Source organism: Acinonyx jubatus, chromosome B2 (genome assembly GCF_027475565.1).
Source record: "Acinonyx jubatus isolate Ajub_Pintada_27869175 chromosome B2, VMU_Ajub_asm_v1.0, whole genome shotgun sequence".
Taxonomy (NCBI): Eukaryota; Metazoa; Chordata; class Mammalia; order Carnivora; family Felidae; genus Acinonyx; species Acinonyx jubatus.
Window position 1 is genome coordinate 132,658,836 of NC_069385.1, and position 24,191 is coordinate 132,683,026.

Sequence of the window (24,191 nt, forward strand, 5' to 3'; positions counted from 1 at the left end):
ATGGCATGTCGTCCATTTTGCCACAGAGAGGCCTTATGATTATTAAAACATTTTTTAATGCTTATTTATTTTTGAGAGAGAGGGAGAGCAGGTGCGGGAGAGGGCCAGAAAGAAGGAGACAGAGGATCCGAAGCAGGCTCTGCACCGTGAGCACAGAGCCTGATGTGGGGCTCGAACCCACAAACTGTGAGATCATGACCTGAGCTGAAATCAAGAGTTGGACACTTAACCAACTGAGCCACTCGGGCACCCCTGCCGCAAAGAGGCTTTAAAACAAGTACTCCAGTTTAGCTGAAGCACAGGATATGCATAGTAAAGGAGTAGAGATTCAGCTGGAAAGACCCAGTAGAGCCAAATCCTAGAAGATCTTGGAAGGTGAGCCAGAAAATTTGGGCCTTTTTTCCTGCAGGGCATGGAAAACGAGAGTCTTGAATGGGGTTGGCAAGGAACAAAGCAGTCCAGTGGAAAAAATTGTTTTAATAGATGATATGTGTAAAAGACCGAGAGAGCACTCTGAAAGTGCCTTCGTCCCTACTGGGTTCCCAACAACAATGAAAGGGTACCCGGATCATAATAGATACTCAGAAAATACTGGTTGGGGGGATAGATCGAGTAGGGGAGGAAGTGCAAAGGGAAGAGAGGAAGAAACGGGGGAGAGAAGAAGGGAGAAACAAGGGGAAGGAAGAGGGATTGAGAGGCATTAACTGCGATCTGAACTTGAGCCTGGGATCTAAACTAGCTGTGGTTGGAGATGACCTATGGACAACGGCAAAGGGAAAAAATCCGAGTTGGTTTTATTCACTGTGGTGTCATACAGAGAGGCTTGAAAGGGACTGCCAGTGTTTTTGATGTGCACCACTGTTATAATCGTGGACCCACCACCAGAGGAGGGAAGAAGGGATAGCTTGTTCAGAGGTTGTAAGTAGTGTGTGGATATACGTGAGTTTACTGGCACAAATTATTGTAAAAGGTTAGAGAGCAGGAGAAATGTCCTTCTATTTCCATTTATCTCTAATGATGCATCTGTGTATGTATTACCTACTTGCAGTTCATCCAAGAATAAAATAAGCCAATGATTTTAGAGACGGCAGTCTTATATTTTACGCCCTTAAAAACACAAATAGTCTGGCATAATTTCAAGTAAAGATTCCAGGTTAGCAATAAAACATTTAAATTTCTTCTGGCTAATCTCTTGACCTGGAGATACTTGAATTAAGAAAACTAGCCGAAGTGTGAATATTTTAACTATATTTATGTTCTCAATGTTTGTGTCTGTGCACTCATAGCTGTATATTCAGGTCTGCAGACGATTGATTAATATCTATTCTGAATGGGAAAATAGGCTGAATATAGATACATCTATTAAATTTTGCTACTTCTTAGATTTTATTCTGAATACAGTGATCTTTCATTTTAGTTGGTATTTTTTTAATGTTTATTTATTTTTGAGAGAGAGAGACACACACAGAGTGTGAGCAGGGGAAGGGCAGAGAGAGAGGGAGACACAGAATCCGAAACAGGCTCCAGGTTCTGAGTCAGCACAGAGCCTGATGTGGGGCTTGAACGCACGAATGGTGACATCATGACCTGAGCCGAAGTCGGACACTCAACCGACTGAGCCACCCAGGCGCCCCTCATCTTAGTTGGTATTAATGAGAGTTGGGAGAAACTGGGTTTCCATATAATGCCATCAGCTGGCAGTGTAGAGCTAATTTTAGCAAATCTGAAGGTATAAAGTGACATGTCTTTGTTCTGATCACTAATGAGTTTGAACTTCTCTTCCCATGCTTATATATTTAGAATTCTTTTCCTGCAGATTGCTTCCTTAAGTTATGTGTTTACTTTTCTTGGGGGTTCTTCTTTTCTTCTCATTAAACTACAGGGGTTTCTTACACATTTGAGATACGGGTCCCTTGTTGGTTTTGGATTGCACAAGGAACTTCTCAGTCCTTTATCAGTTACCTTCCTCTAGAAATCCTTAATTTCCATGTGATCAGCTCAAAGAGCATTTTGCCTTATGGTCTATGATTTAATTTAAGAAGTTCTTCCCCACACCAAGGTCAAAATATATGCTGATATATTTTCTAACGTTAATTTTATAATTTTACCTCTGATATAAAGAACTTTACTTCATCTAAAACAAGAGTCAGTAAACATTTTCTTAAAGGGCTAGATAGGAAATATTTTTTTAATGTTTGCTTGTTTATTTATTTGGAGCACCTGCGAGTGGGGGGGGGGGTGCAGCAGAGAGAGAGAGAGAGAGAGAGAGAGAGAGAGGGAATCCCAAGAAGGCTCCACCTGTCAGCCGATGCGGGGCTTGAACTCATGAACTGTGAGATCATGACCTGAGCTGACATCAAGAGTCAGACGCTTAACTGACTGAGCCACCCAGGTGCCCCTGGATAAGAAATATTTTAAACTTTGCAAGCCAGGTGGTCTCTGTGACAGGTCTTTGGCCCTGCCATTGTAGTGTGAGAGCAAGTATAGACGTGTGTAAATGAATAGGCATGGCTTTTTCCAGTAAAACTTTATTTACAAAAACAGGTGCCTGGCATTCAGACATAATTTCATCAATTCCTGACTTGGGTCCTGGTGAGTCTCATTTTGGGTTTGGTATTAGACAGCATTCCAGGTATTTCCTCCCACATAGTAAGTCAGTTTCTACCACACCACCCACTGGAAAAAAATGCATCATTTCCACACTGATTCACCTTGTTTGCGTATTATGTTCAAGGTACAAGGGTCTGTCTCTGAACCCTGTTCTGATTTGTTAGTTTTTTTATGCGTTCTTGCAGCAAGGTCACATTTTCTTTATCGCTACGGTTTTGTGGTATTTTGTATCTGGTAAAGCTAGATTCCGCTCATTTCTTTTCCTTCTCAAAGTCGGCATAGCTATTTATGGGCTTTTATTCTTTCATATAAATGTTAGAATATGTCTACTCAGTTGCTCAAAAAGTATAATTATGGTTTTTATTGGGATTTAATTGAATGGAGAGGTTGCTTTGGGAAGAACTGGCATATTAAACTGTTCCACCCAAGAACATCTAATAGATTTCCATTTATTTAGGTCATCTTCTAGTCTTTTGTTAGAGTTTAAAAATGTTTTTCTCAACAAGGGGGTTGAATACTTTTGGTGAACTTAATTCTCAGACTCTTCCTATATTATGGTGGTTGTGCTTGGTATCTTTTGAGGACATTGCTTAGTTTTATTGGTGTAGAGAAACACCGTTCCATTTTCTTTTTTTTTTTTTTTAATTTTTTAAAATATTCACTTACTTTAGAGAGAAAGAGAGAGAGAGACAGAGCGTGAACATGGAGAGGCAGAGAGAGAGGGAGACACAGAATCAGAAGCAGGCTCCAGGCTCTAAGCTGTCAGCACAGAGTCTGACGGCGGGCTCGAACTCACAAACTATGAGATCATGACTTGAGCCAAAGTCAGACGCTTAACTGACTGAGCCACCCAGGCATTCCAACACCGTTCAGTTTTCTGAATTAACTGAAAGATTAACAAAGCAAAAAACTGGCTCTTTGGAAAGATACTAAGATGAATAGATTGCTGGCAAACTAATTTAAAAAAGTTGAAGGCAGAAAAGTAAAATATAGACAAAATAGAATAAATAACTACATACTCAATAATGTAGAAGAAATATAAAAGTTTTTTGAACAGAGATATATTCCTAAATATAAACTGTCAAAATTGGCATAAGAAAAAAGAAAATATGAATGGAACAATCAGTATATTTAAACAATTGACATGTTGAAGACTTTCTCCTCCCAAAGGAACTCCAGGCTCAAACGGGGCTCACAGAGGAGTTCTACCAAATTTTGAAGGAACGGTTTAGTTCCTGTTTTATCCAAATTATTGCAGAAACGGAAAGAGAAAAAGCTGTGCACAGCTTATTTGCTGAAGCCAAAGTAATCTGGGTAAGCAGCATAAAGAGTGCACAAGAATATGAGGGTATGGGCTCATTTACCTCGTGAGTGTTATCCTAGGAATGCAGAGATAATTTGGGATCACAAATGACTATGGCTGTATGCCAGGAAAACACGATTTATGGAAACTGAAATTTAAATTTTGTGTAATTTTCATGCATCGTGCAATATTCTTCTTTTGACTTTTTCAAAACCATTAAAAAATGTGAAACCATTCCTAGCTCCCATGCCGCGTCCATGTGATGCGGGGTGCAGGCTGGACCTACGGACCATCGCTTGCCAGCCCCTCATCCGACCGCACAAGCTGACGGAACCCACACTGTTAAAACCAAATCTGCCTTGGCCTTCACGTCCACTCTCTCTCTCAGGAACTATGGAGGGCGACCCGAATCACTTTCACTGGTGTGGCGCCGTGGGCCCTTTGTGTTGTTGGATATTGACATCTTCTGTCCACTGGTGGCTCTTTGTCTAGTCTCTCCTGTCTTTGTAGGTTCATATCTTTCACTGGCCTCCACATCATCGCAGCATTGCTTTCCCCACTTCATCCTCACTCTGCCAGCCTTCGCTAGTCCCTTGGTCCTCATGGGGTCTTTCCTTATTTCTAATTGATTCTGTCTGCCATTGTTGGGAGGGGCAGTTCTGAACATGTATCATTGACTTCAAACATCCTGTTTTGCTTGTGTCTTCTTCATTCTTGCATAACTTAGCCTTGTATTTCCCCAAGAAAATAAAGACCATAATATTTGTATTCTTTCAACTGGCTAGTGTTCAGCCAAATAGACCTTAAAGAGAGTAAAAACTAAAGCTCAAGTTGGGGGGAGGACCTTTCTTAGCATATATAAATATAGAAAGATTAATATCCAAACTATATTCTAGAAACCCTACGAATCAAATAAGAAAAGAAAACTTGGTAGAAAAAAGGACAAAAGATTTGACAAATGTTTTATGGGGCGATTAGGTGGCTCAGTCAGTTGAGCGTCTGACTTCGGCTCAGGTCATGATTTCAGGGTTCATCAGTTCGAGCCCCCCCATCAGGCTCTGTGCTGACAGCTCAGAGCCTGGAGCCTGCTTCTGATTCTCTGTCTCCCTCTCTCTCTCTACCCCTCCCCCACTCACACTCTGTCTGTCTCTCTCTGCCTCTCAAAAAGAAAGAAACGTAATTTAAAAAATTAGAAAAAAAAAAGATGTGACAAACATTTTGTAAAAGTAGAAAATCCTACTGGCCATTGATATGTGAAGAAAAGCTCAGTCACATTAATTATTATCAGGGAAATGCAAATTAATCACAGAGATACCTTTTACCCATCAGACTGACAGAGATTAAAAAAAAAAAAAGATACCAACTGCTTCTGAAGATATGGAGTAACTAGAATATAAATTGGGGCAACTTCTTTGGGAGACAGTTTAGCATCACCTTAGCCAAGTTGAAAATGCCCATAACATGAGACGGAGCCGTCCTACTTTCACCCATGTGATGAAGAGAAATTTTTGACTGCTTCTGTGTGCCAAGGGTTGCACGCAAGGATGTTCACAGAAGCAGTGTTTGTCATTGCTCAGTATTGGAAACAAAGGTCATTGGCAGTGGAATGGATCAATTGTGGTATATTCATGTGTAGAATTCTATGCAGTAGCGAAAATGCATGAATTATACCTACACCACACACACGATACCTTTCAGACCTGTAAGGTGTACGTACAGTATCCAGTTACAAAAAATTAGTTTATTCAGAAAGCTATGTAATATGTACTTTTAGGACACAGGAAGGTGGTAAAACCAAAGAAAAGCAAAGGAATGATAGAAAAACAAAAACAAAACAAAACAAATACAGGGAGGGAATGGGACGTGACTGAGCAGAGTCCACGGGAACTTCAAAGGAAATAGAGACTTTCTTTTCTTCAGCTGGATAACAGTACTTGGGAATTTGTTATTTTACAACCTACGTGTAGTTTTATAAATACTGTTTCCTATCTGCTCACTATTCAATAGCAGTGTTCCCAAGTACATTTAAGAAGCACACGAAATTGTTTGCCTGCAGATCTTTTAGATCGAGAATTCCACTGACGCAGTCTTTTCTGACCAGTGCTTCTGGGTGTGAAATCATACAGGACTTCTGCACATCTGCTTCTCTTGGAGCGAGGTGGTAACTTCCAAACTGGTCCCTAGCTGATTATCAACAGGAAAGAAAATGAAAATTTATATTCTCATTTGTTTTATTCTCTGCATAACACTCTTTTGATGACACCCCCAAATCAGTGCTCTGCTCAGTTGTAATCCCTACTTTCAGTTTGGTATGTATCTCCCCAGATTTCTATTTACTTATCACATTTGTTTGTATTTTCCTATAGACATGTTTACATATAGGTGCACTTACTTGCGGGTGTATGTACTAGTGGAGAATATATAGTCTTGTGTTCCATTGTCTTTGTTGCATAAATGACATGTCTTAGGTCCTTTCTGAGTTGGTTCATAAAGTTTATATTTTTCCTTTGAAATTGTATGGGTTTCATGGTGTGGACTTGGTATAGTTTAACCACTCCAGGCTGATGGACTTGGGTTCTTGCTTTTGACTTTGTGGAGTTTAGGGTTCTTTTTTGTGTTTTTGTTTGTTTTTTTGTTTGTTTTGTTTTGTTCTGTTTGCTTTTACCAAAAGTACTGCCTCGGTTATTCTATGTGTGTTTGTGTGTGTATATGTGTGTCTGTATTCTGGACATTAATCAAGTATATTAATCAAGTGTTCCAGTCTGTCCCTTGATGGGTTCTGCTTATTTTTGTGTAGTCTTTCAGCAGTCCTCTTTTCCTAAGATCATAAATATATTCTCTTATATTTAAATTTTTTTAGCATTTTTATTTATTTTTTGAGAGAGAGAGAGAGAGAGAAAGAGAGAGAGGGAGAACATGAGCGGGGAAGGGGGAGAGAGAGGGAGACACATAATCCAAAGCAGCTCCAGGGTCTGCACGGTCAGCACAGAGCCCGACATGGGGCTCTAACTCACAAACCGTGAGATCATGACCTGAGCCGAAGTCGGATGCCCAACCGACCTAGCCACCCAGGCGCCCCATATTCTCTTATACTTTAAAATTTACATTCGTAGTTTCGTTTTTAACATTTTGTTATTTAACCCATCTGAAATTTATTCTGGGGAGCGGTTTGAAGTAGGGACCTAGATTTATGGCGTCCAGTGGCAGCCACGTGTTCCGGCACCATTTGCCGAATGCCGAATGACCCATGGGAAACACCTGTCTCATCCACTACTGTGGCAACTACCAGCCAAAGTTGAGAGCGCATCCTAGGACCAGTCACTCTCCCAAGACTTACCAAGCATCACCTGTTCGTCTTCACCCGTGCCCATTTTACAGCTGAGGAAACAGGGCACACAAGAGGGGAAGTGATTGCCGTGGGTAGCCCATTTGGAAGGTGGTGGATCGCAGACTTTAATCCACAGGTCTGGCTCCAGAACCCACGCTCTTCGCGTCATGTAAACGTGTGAAGAAGTTTGACTTGACAGATTTGCTTCCCATTCCCTAGGCCGCTGGAGCTAGTTGAGTGCTCAGTGCTTCTTCTCCTTTGGATCATTTTTGAAAACTTCATGCTGGAAGGACGGAGGCCAAATGGTGTTTTTAAAATTGACGATAGTCTTGGAAATCTGGGGTAAATCCTCATAAAAGCAGAGTATTTCTCAGGTTTAATGTAATTTCTGATAACAGAGAAAGCATAAGATCTTGACAATTTTTTAATGTTTGTTTATTATTGAGATGCAGAGCATGAGCGGGGGAGGGGCCGAGAGAGAGGGAGACACGGAATCCAAAGCAGGCCCCAGGCTCTGAGCTGGCAGCACAGAGCCCCACGCGGGGCTTGAACGCACGAACCGTGAGATCATGACCTGAGCCGAAGTCGGACGCTTCACCGACTGAGCCACCCAGGTGCCCCAGATCTTTACAATTTTTAAAGACTGTTATCCAATTCTAAGATTTGAGGATATCACCAATTACACTAGTGAAGTTTATTACTTGATTAAGCAAATACAGGTGCCATTAGAAGTTTTATTTAATGTTGAGATGATAATTATTCACTTTATGATTTTCTGAATTCCTTGTTCTCTCTTTCAAATAGTGTCAATGTGAAATGATAGACTGCTTTGGGGATTTACAGCCAGACTCACCTAGATTGAAATTCCAGCTCTTGTACTTACTGTATTTCCACGGGCTAGTAATTGAGCCTCTGTGAACCTCTGTTTTCTATCTTTAGGTAATAATACCCTGGAGTGGTGTGAATATTTAAACCAGGTAATATTTGTAAAGGTACTATCAAGAAACATAGTATGTAGGAAATATGATACACATTTTAATTTCCTTCTTAAAAAATGTGTCTAGGGGCACCTGGGTGGCTCAGTCAGTTAAGTATCCGACTCTTGGTTTCGGCTCAGGTCATGATCTCACAGTTCGTGAGTTCCAGCCCCGCGTCGGGCTTTATGCTGACAGTGCAGAGCCTGCGTGGGATTTCTCTCTCCCTCTCTCTCTGCCCCTCCCCAGCTTAGTCTCTCTCTCTCTCTCCCTCTCAAAATAAGCAAACGTTTAAAAATGTGCATATAAAGTCCTTGGCTTAGATTAATAATTTGTTTTTCCCTTGTGTATCGCTTTAGAGAAATATGGTTCCTTTTATTTGGGAGATTTTAAGAGAAGTACAGAGATAATTCTTAGCTAATTTTTATGAACGGATTTCTATCTCAAATAATGGTCATTTCAATGTCTCTGAATCCTCTACTTCTGGTCTTGCTTTTTGTTTGGTCATTCTAGGATAGAGAGACAGTTTTTTTCTAGAGGAAAGTTTTAAGGCCATCTCAATCTGTAAGAAGGCATACTGTAACTTAAATGTTTCATTATATATACTATATTAATAAGGTGAAGTATTCAATCATATGGGCTCTGCGATTCCTGGGAGTTCTCTCAGGGATTCTCCTGGAGAATCTCTGGGATTCTCTCATTCTCAGAAGTGTGCATCATCTGAACATTTCTCCCAGAACAGGTGTTGAGTTCATCTTCCATTTTTATTAGATGTCAAGATACTAGTTTCTAAATAACTTTACAGGTGTATGCTTTATTAAGAACTACAATAAACTACTTTATATGGTAGATTCTGAAATGTAGCAGTCTGCTATTCTGATTATCTTATAGGACACCGAAGAATTAATTTTTTAAAAAATGTCTTAGTTAATTCAGAATTTTGATTAACTTCTGTAATTTTCTCTTTTCACTAATAATTATTAATACATTGCATTGTATGTTGATAAAAGTAGTGGTGATGTCTGGCCAGTTCTACGCCCAGGTGAGAGATTCCAATAGCAAATTATTCCTTTTCTATGAACCTGTTCGGTGCCTAGTGACAGCGTGTACTATAAATACGTATTTTACAGTTGAATAGGAAAATAAGAGGCCTGTCTTCCAGTTACGTGACGTGGTAAAGCGTGACTTTTGCCAGTCCCAGGGAAACTTCCGCGGACGGTTCACAAAATGAGAATGATCGATTGCTGAAATGCAAACACCGACGTCGCCTCGGAGCAGGGGGTCACGGACGGAATGCGTGTGTGATCTTGTTTCTCTGCCCCTCTCTCGTCCAGGTGCAGCCGTCGCCGGCATCTACAGAGTAGCAGGGAAGAACATGGCCCCCCTGGAAGCGCTGGTGTGGGGCGTGGGACAGACTGTATTGACATTAATCATCTCCTTTTCAAGGATCCTCGCCACACTCTGAGGTTTCGGTGGGAATGTCTCACGTCACCGAAGGAAACAGATGTACAGCTTCTCAGAAAATGGCGTTGTTAACGAGCGGGAGTGAAATGGTACCCGAACGTGGAAGGAGCCGGGTCACAAGCGAAGGAAGGCCTTGAGCTGTGTGCAAAGATCGCCCTCTGGTGTTCAAGTGATTGCACTACCGCACTGCACCTTACGTGCCTCCGTCCCGGGCCAGGCGCATTACACTACCGGAAGCTACGAGAGGAAGCACCTTGTTTAGCTGCCAATCAGGTTAACACTGGTGTTGAATCACCGTTGTTAACAGTGTTGTTTTAAGTTACAGGGACGTTTGGAGGAATTGATATATGTGCCAAACTCCTCTTCTTCTTCTTTTTTTGTTTTTTAACATTGATCATGTGACAATTTGCAAGTGTAGATGTAGACGAGTGCTGTGAACCACATCCGACATGAATTCAGGTAACTAGTGAGATTTTTGTCGTGTAACGCTAAATCCCGTATGAGTGCTGAATACCGGATCATTTAATATGATAGGGAAATTACTTGATTTTTCACGTTGAGCGTTTCTGGGATTTAGGGCTTTAATATGTTTAGGCATTATTGTTATTTACTTTAATTTATGTGGAAAATAATACTTAATGGAAAACTAGCTAAACTCTTTTAAGGACTCAAAGTAGACCTGTAGGGTGCATCCTTTCCAGTCACTTAAATAACACTCTTTTAATAGTTTCCCTCCTACGAAACTATTCTGTTGATATGAATTCAGAAACTTTATGGGTCACACACGTTGATTGTAGTTTGTGTGTCATGAAAATATAATTTGAAAATTTTCTTATAACCTTTGTAAGAAAAGTCTGAAATGCATGTTGCATTCTTTGACCCTTCTAAAGAAAGTTTTTGCCATGTGAGTCATGGAGAAAACATCTTTATAACTAGTATCTTGGTGGGATTATATTACTTGTTGCACATATCTTGATTTTTGACAAAACATACACAATCTTTAATCTTTCATTCTGGAGTATTAACTATATTTAAAGAGTGGCCTAAATTAGGCTGTGAAAACAAAAAGCCTCATTTGTAGATAAGTAACAAGTAAGTTATATACGAAGAGTAACAAACTATCTTACTTTGGGCATGTGGTAACATGATTTCGCTAAGTAAAAATTGGGGTATATAGTACATAATTTTAAAATTTGGCAGTTAATCTCAGCATATCAGTACAGTCCTGAGCATGTAGTAGAGTGATTCTGTTGTTCAGTTCTTGTTTTATGCTATTATTTAAATTTACTAGAATGAAAAAGCCCTGAGCATACAACACTTTAAGAGATTCTGGCAAGATGTAATCGTTTTTAAGAGTACAGGAATAAGGGAAAACACAGAGCCTGGTTGAATTTGTCTCCTACTGAGATTTTTAAAAATACCAGGTATTCTTACAAATGTACTAACTCAAAAAGCCACTGCAGAAAATATCTTAAGGGCAATCCAGAAAATAATCTGCATACTCTAGCCTCACTGTTTTATAAATGATTTGGTAAAAAGTAGTTTTCTATTAGGTCCTGTTCAAATGTAAGAACTTCATTGCCCATACTACTTCTGTCCACCAAAAAGCAGAATATGTATGCATGATTTACCAATAAGGAATTGGGGTAGGGGATACTTTTACCAGTATGGAGGCCAATTTGGGGGGTTTACTAATGCTGTGGCTTGGAAATCTGTTTTAAAAAAAACCAATAAGCAACTATGCATCCCTAGAGATCTTTGGAGTAAATCTTAAAATTGATTCTTTTTATTATGTACAAGCCTAGAATTATGTTCATGTGTTCTTTCTATTCCTGATGTTTTCCCAAATTAAATGTAGGCATACATTTCCCAAGTCGGTTTGATTTCTCCGTTTCTTTCAGACTTGAATTGTGTTCTTTACTTTGCCTATTCTGTCAATAATTTCAAGTGTTCATATTCTTTGAGAGGAATTACTGATAATGTGTTTACATTGTTTCAGATCTATCTACAAAATGGGTATTTATTTCAACATATGGTTATTTCATGATTTAGGAAAGTTATCATGGTAAGGGAATAGGGAGCTCATGGTTTGGAATCCAAAATTAGCCACATTAAATCCATCAAGGTGTGGACCAAAGAGATTTTAACTCCTGTTTTTACTCTGGAATGGAAGTATAATTGGATGGAGAATAATTAGTCTGCAGCTGCCCCATCAGGTTGCTTTACGTGATGAAGTGTGTGTGTGTGTGTGTGTGTGTGTGTGTGTGTGTATGTGTGTGTGTACTTTGAAACATTAGGGGAGTTTTTGGTTTCTTTGCTGTTTTTAGTTCTTTTCATTGGGATTTTGTGCAACTGTCCCTCTCTTGATGTTTTGAAATGCAGCTGAATAGAGTGAATTGATGAAATTGTCTTAATAGCTATTTCTATGGCGAGATTTTTTTTAATCGGTGATTTTCCTACAGAGACAATAGACGCTTGACGATATGTATCTACACACACGTATATATCATTACATACATATATCTAAGGCTGCTATATATGAATATAGTCTAATTGGGAAGCTTTTGTTCAGTGAACGCTTTTCATGTTCTAGTGGAGAATTTTGTCTGTTTGTTCAGTTGAGTGATCTTTTAAATAGGTAAGGATGTGTGAGATTTTTGAATTTGGGGAAATTTTTCTTGGTTTAGTCATGCTGGAGACCCTTTTTTATGATATGACAGAAGCCCTTATTGATGTATTTGGGTGACACCTTCTTAAAATTTGTATGTGATCTAGCAGGTAAACTTTCTATGTGACATATGAGGGAAGGAAGGGGGAAATCCTTCAGCGTTTACACTCCTTATTTTAAAAAAAATGTTTATTAAAATACCACTGACAGTGAAATCAGTTCCCCAAAGAAGAGACCTCTGGCCCAGTGCCCAAACAAATTCTTATTTAACAGACTGATGAGAACTGTCCATAGAGCAGAATTAGTCAGGGTGGCGGAGCCATCTAAGCTACAAGTAGTAAGTCACCCTTTTAAATGCAAGAGGTGCAATGAATCTGCACTGAGGGGTGACTCTACTGGTTGCTTGGAGGAGGAGATTTCTGCACTGAGAGGTGACTCCTACTGGTTGCTAGGAGGAGGAACAGGAGGCGGCCCTGTTCGGTGTTTGTGGCTTAGTCTCCCTTACTCTGGATCTCAGTGGATAGTAGCCAGTGTTACAGTTTATTACCCAGTATACTTTCTTAGTATTTGCAACGTAGGTTTCCATGGCCTAAAGTAAGGGTTTTGTTTGTACTTGAAGTGAGAGCTAAGGAGATGAGCTGCCCTGTATAGCATGCATTTGTGATAGAAGGAAGAGGGTAAGTTAAAATCAGTGTTGTCCAAAAGGTCTTTGTTAGAGAACATCTAATGAAGACATGAGCGGGGCCGCCATGTGAAGCCGACACTCACCAACTGACTCAATTTTGTAAATGTTTTTGGTGGATCTGCTGTCTTCAAAGCGCTGTGCTGAGTATTTCCTGTAGTAAGTACAGGGATGACCGAGATGGATCCTGCCCTTGAGTCCTCCAAGAGCCGGCAAGATGATTACAAATCCTAAAAAGGTTGGGACACTTGGCTTCCCGAGTTTCTGTTCGAGAGCTTAAGTCCTGTTCCCTCCCCTCAAATTCTGTTTTTCCCAGCTTATCCACCAAAGGAAATATCTGCAACCGAGATCTCATTACTGGGGCAGAGTGGAGAGAATACTAGCCTCTAAGCCAGCAACATCGATTTCAATCCAGGGCGCAGCACTCGTTGATGTTTTGTTTGTGAACGCAAAGCAGTACATGTCTGGTAGCAAATGACCAATAGATAGTCGTTAGAATTTTTTAATTACATTTTTTAATACCAACTGAATATGTTGTTTTATAAAATTCATCTATTTTCTTCAATTTCCACCACCTTTTCCGTGCATATATTTTAAGAAGGAAACTAAAAAATGTCTCTTAATAAACTTGCTTCCTTTACCTCCTCTCCATCTCTCTCTCTTTAAAAGTTTTTAAAGTTTATTTATTTTGAGAGAGAGAGAGAGAGACAGAGAGAGTGAACAGGGGAGGGGCAGACAGAGAGAGAGAATTCCAAGCAGGCTCCACACTGTCAGCACAGGGCCCAATGCGGGGCCCGAACTCACAAACCGCGAGTTCATGACCTGCGCTGAAACCAAGAGTTGGATGCTTAACTGAGTCCCCCGGGCGCCTCCCTCTCCCCGTCTTGATTTTGAAAATCAGCAGATACTCCTCTAAGACCACTTCTAGGAGTTGGTGGTGGTGGGAATGGCCAGGACCAGCAGGGCTAAATTGCCAGTCGTGTTCACCATTAGTTAAAAGAGGAAAAGGGTGAGGGTAACCGGCGTTGACTCCTTTGCCTTATCCTGCTCACTTCCCTTGGATCATTCAGGCAACATTCACTGAATCTCTCCCACCTGCAGCTTACTATCCTGGTAGGGATGGGAAAGGGTGTCCTTTAGGAGTCCCATCTTTCCAAGCTGCCGCCCTGGCCTTTGGGCTTCCTGTGTCGGAAAGAGAAGTGGGCTTCAGTGCCCGCCAAGTCCTTCCTGCCACGGACCAAAGGTGCTCACGCCCAGCCTGTTTGTTTCCAACTTCAAGGGAATACTGCTGCTCTTCATTTATGTCCACTTTATAATTCAGGAAGTCACAAGATGCTAAGAATATTGTCTGAAATATTCTCAAACGACTTCACTCTTGCTACTAAACTGCTTCCCTCTCAGAAAAGTCTTAATCAGAATCTCTTCAGAGAGTCCTTACCTGCTTGTAAGATGTGAAGAACACGGAAAGTTAGGAAGAAATTCTGGTAGGCCCAAATTACGGGGAAGTTGGCAATAAACTTGCTGGGCAGCTGAATCAGTTGTTCCTTTTAAGAACCAGAGGTGAGACTCTCGGTGCTGACAGTTGGCTGGTCATCCGTCAGACCAGGTGGCTCATAATGTCCCTGAACTCCCAGTCCTTCTTATAACGTCTTGCAGGGAGACTCTTCAGGTGCAAAAGGACATTATTTGATTAAAGATGAGAAAGTTTTTCAAGCACGTGGCAGCATTTTGTAGCAGCGGGGTGTTTAAAGATGGGAAGAAGAGCTGGGAGGTAACGCAGGAAAGCCTGGGTGCGCGCAATGAAGGCCCCTATGTGATGTGAACACAGCTCCCCCTTGTGTTAGGGTCGTAAACTACACTGTGTGAGTCTGTCTCCTGCACGTTGAAACATGCTGTTTCTTTATTTGTGAGGCTTAACTGGCCACAGAGCATTTGAAATCCTAGTACGTGTGTGTGTGTGTGTGTGTGTGTGTGTGTGTGTGTGTGTGTGGTAGGTTTTCCTTTCTCATGAAAGGGTCTCTGTTCGGTGTAGGCAATACAGTGTTTTTGAGGAGGCTGCTGAAATAGTTATCTAAAAACGTATCTGTGAATTTGTTTGGGGAAGTAGTGATTAACATACAAAGGATTTTCAGTAAATGTGGGGATGTACCAGTTAATATTTTATTAATGGACAGGAACGCCCACATTCTTTGAGTGAACTGAGCTCTGAGCTGTAACTGTCTCCTCTCCCGCGTTTAGAGGCCTCACTTTTACATTCTTTGCGGCCATTGCACATATGTTGAACTTACATAATAACGCTTTCTGGATTTTGAGATCTAATTTTGAGTTTCTTAAAAACCTCCCTCTCCGTTCCATACAGATGTCATATGTTATAGTTTAAATGTACGTACGGTGTGTTCATAGACTCAAAAGAGCTGGTTTAGAAGAAAATGTTCTTAACACCTTATGGGTAGGTATGCAGCTGTAACCTTACCGAAAAATAAATGCTACAGGCAAGCCAAGAGAGCATGAACCTCTTACATGTTGTTTTAGATTACACTCTGCACCTATGTAGATGTTCCTTCAGTGGTAACATAACTGTCCCCTCTTGGGGAACGTCTTTAGGTGTGCAACTGAAACTAGAAAGCTGTGTCACACATACATATAGAAAGAGGAACTATAATTCACACTTACCGTAACGGTAACACGTTTTCTCCTAAATACATACTGATAATTGCTAACGATCATCTCTTGTTTTAGAGCCCTGTACGAATGAATATGAACTTGGTAGTATTGCTGCTGCTAAGTTACTCTTGTTTTTAAATGAAAATATTTGCACATCATCACTAAGTATCTTGGGGGAAGGAACATTTAAAAGTTTTCTCCACGGAGAGCAAAATAGAGGCACTTGTTGGAAAAGTAATTAAAAGTGATTTACTTTCAATACTGGATGAGTTGATGGTCTACACTTTCTTGGTATTTGTGATATCAGATGCATCTACGATGGAGAGATTTTTTTTACAGTTTTGGCTCTCAACACACACACACACACACACACACACATGCACACACACGTGCGCGAGCTCTGTATATTTAGATGAACAAACAAAAGTGCACAGTATTTTTCATTTTAGTCCTATAACTTGGTAAAATTTGTAGGATTCTACCATGAAGTATTAACCCCTGACTCTAGTCATTCTAGGACAAGGGGATCAACTTCACGTTCACCAACAAAACTGTCTTGATTTAAATAGCAAAAATATAGTTTACCCGAGAGGTATTAAAAACTCACTTTCAAATTGTGTTAAGTCTCAGACCACCGATGAATCATTTAGCAAAACAGTCCAGTTTTTAAAAGCTAAATGATGCGTTAGTGCCTTGCAGTTAAGACACGTTTGCAAAGTGAATGTGGCAGGATTCAGGATTGGCACATTGTCACTGGAAGCTTAGCGGTTAGGGACAGCGTAATCGAAATTACTCCTTGTGGTTTGTAAAGATCAGCCATTTTGCCGTTGACTCTGACAGATGACAGTTCTTCTCATTACGCTTTCGTGATGTGCTATTGGTCTGTATCTTTTTCTTTTCTACAAGAAAGCTTGAGCTGGAGAAAAATGTAGTCCAGACAAGTTAACGTGGGATTTTAAAATTTAGTTTTGTTGGAAACTCGAAATTCTGGTGTGAGCCGTGTCAGTTTTATACTGTAGTTCAAGGGCAGACACTTTATGTAACCTTTAGGCATACGTTTACCATCAGGGATTTATTTTTACTATAGAAATACTTAATGTACTGTGAAGTTCAAAGACGGGAAGGATACATGTTGAACGGGGTAACGCACAAAAACAAAGGCATACGTGATGAAGTACCCTACATTATGTGAACACGGTCTCCCCCTTCTGTTAAGACTGTAAACTACACTGTATGAGTATGTGTTTGTATTGTGCATGTTTACATAATACGTTTAATTTTGAAGGATTATTTTCAAGACTATGTTTATGTATAATACCTAACAAGCTGTAAATATTGTATACTATTGATTTTTAATTTTATATAAGCAATTTTTTTATTTCCCAATTCATGTATAAATCTCATTGTGTACATAGCGTAATTTCCTGGACAACACAAATTTTGCAGCGAACTTGAATTATCTCAATTGTGGTAAGCATCAGGTTAGCCTTAGAGATGTCGGTCTTGGTTTTAAATTCTTTTTCACCACTCATTTTCTTCAAAGGGCAGCAATAAACTTAACATGTGGGTTATTTGTGACTATAGAAAGTTGGTCTGCAAAGACAAGACCAAGGTTCCAGCCCATTGCTTTCAAGAAAAGATGCACAATTAGTATCATCCACTGTCTAATCACAGGACCGTTTCCGAGGCCCATGTGTCTCTCCTCTTTGTAATAGACAGGGCGAACCCTTTCCCGACACACACATGAAACAGCTGTTAAAAGCAACTCCAGAACTTCAGTGTTGTCATTACATGAAATTTACTGGATTAAAAATTTGTAATATACAGTATTTTAATAAAATTTCTGTATTCAATTTCATGCCCTTATATATAAATAAACCTGCCTTTAAAAGCTTTATGGGGCGTTTGACTGTTGATGACAGAGCTTTTCAACTCACTCCCTGTAGTCACGAATGTTTTCTCGTACCCTCCTGTCAGGTCTTCTGGGCCGGTTCTGCGTGCGGGTTTTGGAGGGGCACCGAAAAGTAAGCAAGAGGTCCTAAAGACAAACTCGGCTGATTTTGTAGTTTTGCCTAGGACCAGTTGGAGGCCACATAAACATCTTCTTCTAAGAACGATTGTCTTGAAAGGCACACTATTGCTTTTGTTAATAAATGGCTACCACTTACTGAGTGCTTATTATCGGTTCAGATACTTCACGTTCATTCTTTAACACTTTCCGGGGATTCTTTAAGTGGATTACCAAGGTTTGCTATGGCAGTCCTTCACAGACAAAGCATTTGAGAAACTTCTCAAGGTCGCACAGCTAAAAATGCTACGCCGGGGTTTTCTCACTCTATTACCTATTGTTTCTGCACTGTGCTATATTGGTTTCTACAGAGCATTCTGGGAGCTCCTACCTGTAGTAAGATAAAATCTCATTCTTGACCAAGACCAGATGGCATTCTGGGGATTTGAAAAATTATCGACTCAGGATTTGTATCATCAAATTTAATGAATATTTTGAATTTTTGTTAGGGATTTCTAGGGGCGAGGGCTAGGTACCCAATTAGCCTCATCTGTTCTCCTGCCTGAGAAAAGATGGGGACCAACAGAGCCAGTCACTGTAATTGTTACAAGCCCCGCAGGAGTAACAGCTAGCTAACTTGAAAAACTGTGCCAGCAGGGGCGCCTGGGTGGCTCAGTCAGTTAAGCATCCGACTTTGGCTCAGGTCACGATCTCATGGTTCGAGTCCGGCTCTGTGCTGACAGAGCCTGGAGCCTGCTTCGGATTCTGTGTCTCCCTCTCTCTCTGCCCCTTCCCCACTCATGCTCTGTCTCTCTCAAAAATAAATAAGCGTTGAAAAAAAATTTAAAAACTGTGCAAGCAAAGTGGAGGTGAACTTTCTTTTTCACGTACACTGACATATTCATGTAATTACTGAATTGAAATGTACTTTATTTTTTCTAGATAACTTTTTCATTCAACCATAACAATTGTAAAATTATTATTCCCTTCCATCTTAAAAAAGTTCTTGAGCAAAGTATAAATCTTGAGATTAAAAAGACATTTTCAGGGCGCTTGGGTGACTCAGTCCGTTGAGCCGCCAACTCTTGATTTCGGCTCAGGGTTCCTGGGATCGAGCCCCGTGTTGGGCTCTGTGTGGAGCATGGAGCCTGCTTGGGATTCTCCCTCCCTCTCTCTCTCTCTCTCTCTCTCTCTTTTTCTCTCTCTCCTCCCCCTTCCCTCTCCCCCACTCGTGCTCTCTCTCTCTGTCTCTAAAAATACAAGACATTTTCATTTTGATTCTATTATCTTTGGCTCTTGAAGTATTTTTATAAATGGGTAAACTATCTTTGGGAATTTTGCTATTTACCGAGCATGGAAGAGAAAATGTCAGTTTCAGATTTATTGCCATGGGTGCAGAACAAGAGCAGAAGGAAAGCTAACCTGGGGGAAGGATGCTCAGTTATGACACTGAGCTCCATGACAGAGAATGGGTCGGGGTCGCACTTGTGGAGGAAGACTAGCCCAGACTTACTGAATAGGTACTTAATGCCACCCATATTTTAAAGTTGAACCCTTGTTAATTCGTTTTAAGGTACAGGGAGAAAGGTTAGCGGGACCTGTTGACAGATCTTTGAGGAGTAGAATTTGGGTTCACCTCCAGCTTCTAAGGGAATCTTAACAGAAGAATCTTCCCCATTCCACTGTGCTTGTTGACCTGCCATTAATTTCTCCATTATTCGTTGTTATCAAACATCTTTCTTTCGGCCAGTTTTGTGAAGAGCCTTCAGGCTCAGAGAATCCTGGGGACTGATTGGCAAAATGGAATCCCATCAGTTGGTTTTCTTGCGCAGCGAGAGTTTCATCACTAGGTGGCGCAGTGGTTCTATCTTATTTTCCCCTGCTTTTGTCTTCGCCATTACCTGCAAACTCCACGGGCGCTTTTGGATTCCTTTCCGTAGGATACATCTGATGTTCATTGTTTCTGAAAAAAATACGCGTGAGGAAATTAAATATGAGAACAATCAAGAGCTACAGGTTATCGCCAACCAATTTAACTTGTCAGAGAACGTTAAGATCGCGTTCAGGGGTTATTTGCAAATCAGAAAAGCACATTAATTGTACGATTTGGGTAAGTCATCAGTCAGGACCTTGATTTATGTATTTTTCTCAAATTTGTTATTCTGACTCTTAACACAAAATGTTTTTTTTTTTTTAATCTAATAGCCAATATTGTAGTAAGAGTTACAGGGTTGGTCAACTTGTTGGAAAAAAAAAAAAGCAAATACACCAGCGTAACGCTATGGGCCTTGTATCATGAGACTCGGTTTAAAATTCCTGCTCTGCCATTGAGTATTTGAACTTGGCCAAGGGTTTTCACTTCTGTGACCTTTAGTTCTCTCATGTTGCACATGATGGGTGCTCAGCACTCTGTCCCATTGGCTTCTCCCTCTTGTGTACTGAGTGCACAAGGAAGGGGATGTCCTTCTAGACTTTGTGCTGAGTTTTGGTAGTAAGCCCGGCTAGCTATGTGTTTCAAAGTCGGAGCCGGATTCTGTTTGCGTACAACACACAGTGCATTTCCAGAGAGGGCTTCCTTCACGTTGAAACTGTCCCACGGAACCGTGTGCTGCTTTGGCAGCAATCTGCTGAGGGAATTTTTCAGAAACATACCTCAGTAGCAAAGAGCCTGGTTAGGAAGAAAAAAAAAAAAGAAAGAAAGAAAGAATGGCTAAACTTGCCCAGCAAGCAAATTCTTTGCATTCCGCAAACCAAATACGTACAAGATGAGGAAGCCAAAGCAGCCAACATAAATTAAATCCCTGCCCCCCCCCCCCCACCTACGATGGCTGTGCCCAGAGCCCTCAGATCCTGTTGTGAGAGGGGATTCGTGGCTTTGTTTATTGTTCTGTAAAGACAGCCTGTAGTTCAAACTCAGGGAAGTGTCGGGCTTTTCAGCTCTAGAGTTTCGGACCTTAAGAGCACAGAGGGAGGGAGGCAAACCATAAGAGACTCTTAAATACAGAAAAGGAACTGAGGGTTGATGGAGGGGAGGTAGGGGAGAGGGGAACATGGGCAACGGGCCCTGAGGAGGGCCCTTGTCGGGATGAGCACTGGGCGTTGTAGGGAAGCGGTGAACCACGGGAATCTACCCCTCAAACCAAGAGCACGCTTTACACGCTGTTATGTTAGCCCATTTGACAATAAATTATATTTAAAAAAAAAAAAAAGCCTCCTTACACAGGGTGGTCTGCAGAAGCCATGCAGAGAAACATGCCCCTGCGCTCAAAGTCCTTGAGAAATCAAGACCGAACTTCAGTGACCAGAGAAGGTACCAACCAGATTTTCATAAAAAGACACCTCTCCCCTTCCCTTTGCTTATTTTTTTTCCGCGGGAATTGGCGTTGGGGGGTGAGCCCAACTTGGGATACTAGACACTTGTGTTATCTTTGATGCCGCCAACAGGAGGAGGGACAGAGATGGTGGGAGATGCAGGGCTGAGGGAGGGACATTTTTGAGAGACTTGGGACTTTGGAAAGCTCTGTGCATGTTGACTGACTGGGAAGGGATCAGATCTGGGACTTCTCCCCGGTTCTGACCCCTTGGGCACATGAGGCCCCATCTCTCTATGCCAGTTTCTTCTGGAAACAGATCAGCTTCTGTTGTCTTGTCTTAAATGCAGGTTGAAACTTTCAAGGGGACAGCATCAGTATAGATCCATCATTCACGGACTTTCACGGATCCAGATGACTTTGGAGTCACGAATTTGACATTTGCCGTATCATATCTGTTGTAGTTCCAAGCTTTAGTTCATCTTTAGATTTCTTATTTGGAGCTTGTTTAACTTGGGAGGCTTTTTGCAAGATGAAGGAGAAGGGATGAAATTTTCAAATCTAGAGGTGCCTGGGTGGTTCAGGCAGTTAGGCGCCCGGCTCTTGATTTTGGCTCAGCTCATGATCTCGCAGTTCATGGAATCAAGCCCTGCATTGGGCTCTTCATGCTGACAGTGGGGAGCCTGCTTGGGATCTTCTCTCTCTGCCCCTCCTCTGCCCGCCCACGTGCACGCTCTCTCAAAATAAAAAACATTTGTCAGGGCGCCTTGGGTGGCTCAGTCGGTTGAGCGTCCGACTTCGGCTCAGGTCATGATCTCACGGTCCATGGGTTTGAGCCCTGCGTCGGGCTCTGTGCTGACAGCTCAGAGCCTGGAGCCTGCTTCAGATTCTGCGTCTCCCTCTCTCTCTCTGACCCTCCCCAGTTCATGCTCTGTCTCTCTCTGTCTCAAAAATAAATAAACATTAACAAAAATAAATTAATTAAAAGAAATAAAAAATAAATAAATAAATAAAAATAAAAAACATTTGTAAAAAAAGAAATTTTCAAACCTGAAGTATAACATTTTTTTACAAGTATTTGGAGGAAATACGTAAATCCTTATTATTAATAAGATAATCTTTTAAAAAAATTTTTTTTGATGTTTATTTACTAACTTTTGAGAGAGAGAGCATAAGTGGGGGAGGGCCAGGGAGAGGGAGACACAGAATCCGAAGCAGGCTCCAGACTCTGAGCTGTCAGCACAGAGCCCAGCATGGGACCTGAACTCATGAACCTCAAGATCATGACCTGAGCTGAAGTCAGACGCTCAACCGACTGAGCCACCCAGGTGCCCCTAGGGTAAGCTTTATAATAATGTTGATATTCAACTTTTACTCTGAAACCATTTTTCACACCTATGATCTCACTTTATCCTCATAATTTGCTCTTATTTGAGGAAAAGATAAAATGCTTTAATTTTTTTAAACGTCTTCTTTTTTTTTTTTTTTTTTAAGTCAAAGCCATTTACCTGAATAAACACAGGTATTTTATGGGCAGCTCTTTGGACGAATGCTGATAAGAGCAGACTGGGAATGGCCACAGCATCCTCATTGCCTGGAGTCAGGTAATCCTCAGAGGCCCAAAGAGATCCCCTTGAAAACTGATTACTTCTTGGACAACCCACAACTAGCTCATTCTTCTTCCACAATGCTTTGGCTTAAGACATTTTAAGAAAGGATGCAGAAGGCCCATATGTGTTCACTCGAGACCTTATTGGGGAGTTAACCTGTTCTCTTCCATCAGAAATATCTCCCTTGTGATGAACGTGTTTAGTCCTAAGACTCACGCACCAGTGTTGATAGAATGCTCATGTCAGTAGAAGTGCCGTCATCTTTAACTAAGGTTTTCCCAAGAGTTAGCTCAACCAAGCAGGCCATGACTTTCATAAACAAAGTGGCGTGATTGTCAAAGATTCTTGATTCACCTTAACGGGTTCAACGCACGCCACAAATTACCTGGATTGGAAAAGTTGCCACGTCAAAGCAAAACATTGAGTCTTCCTAGACATTTTGCCTTCAAAAGGGACACAAAGACAAAGGTGTAGTTTGGGTATCATAGGGATGGGAAGTAGGGACATCCGTGCTCCAGGGACATCCGTAGATCAGGGCCTCAGGATGTCAGCAGCGGGCTCGTTGGCTCTGATAGGAAGAGTCGACAGCACAAATCAGGATTAAGTGAACACATATCCACCCGTGACATCAGGAATCCGTTTGTGGCATTTGAAACAGCGTTGGGAAAATTATGAAAAGCTCGAACCAGAATTTAGATTACAACAGTGCCCATATATAAAGATAGGCTCAACATTCTGTCAGCTCCTTCACATGGGAGGAAACAAGAGGCAGAGATCATAAATCAGTGAATAAGTCCCAAGGAATTTTTGCCTGACATTGAAATTTGCACCACTTTACAAATATTTTATCTCTTAAAGCATTTCTTTCTCAAATGCACATCAACTGTCTTCACTCGCTGCCGTCTCTGGAAGCGGGGGCAGAAGTGGTCCAGTGTCAAAGGATTTCTTTCCATGCAGAATACAGAATTGAGATTGATCAAGAAGATAAGATTTTTTTTGGCAAAAGAATAGTCCCCAAAAGTTTACAAAATAAGCCCTTGAAATAGGTTTTGTCATGGGGGCGCCTGGATGGCTCAGTTGGTTAAGCGTCTAACTCTTGATTTCAGCTCAGGTCACGATCTCACGGTTCATGAGTTCGAGGAGCCCCGTGTCAGGCTCTGCAGAGTGTGGAGCCTGCTTGGGATTCTCTCTCTCCTTCTCTCTCTGCCCGCTCCCCTGCTCTCATGGGCACGCATTCTCTCCCCCCCCCCCCAAAATAAATAAAATAAACTTAGAAAAAAGAGAGAGAAACGGGTTCTGTCATAGGATCAGGGCTTTTTCCATATGCTGAAATGAGAACAATCAAGCTAGAAATAAGAATTTTTTTTAAGCTATCCATTTAGTCTCTTTATTGTTAGAAAATATCCGATGTCCACTTCAGAAACACATCAAACCATTTGGGAAGGTTGCAGTTTTTGGATGTGCACCTCAAAAAGAGTTCTGTAGTTATCTTGGCTGTGGATAATTCAGCCTGGACTTCTTTTGTCCAAAGCTACCAATAACTTGGGCTTTTAAAAAATAATTATTTAT

General features: G+C 41.1%; 1 protein-coding gene across 1 annotated transcript in view; it reads left to right on the forward strand.

The window, feature by feature from the left end:
• The window catches only part of TMEM170B (transmembrane protein 170B), a 37,122-nt gene extending 19,532 nt beyond the window's left edge, over positions 1-17,590 (forward strand). The window contains exons 3-4 of the mRNA XM_027040292.2: positions 9,550-12,733; positions 12,779-17,590. Of these exons, the coding sequence (XP_026896093.1) occupies positions 9,550-9,680 (131 nt within the window). The 3' untranslated portion in view covers positions 9,681-12,733; positions 12,779-17,590. The remainder of the gene's footprint in view (positions 1-9,549; positions 12,734-12,778) is intronic.
• The last annotated feature ends 6,601 nt before the right edge of the window (positions 17,591-24,191 follow it).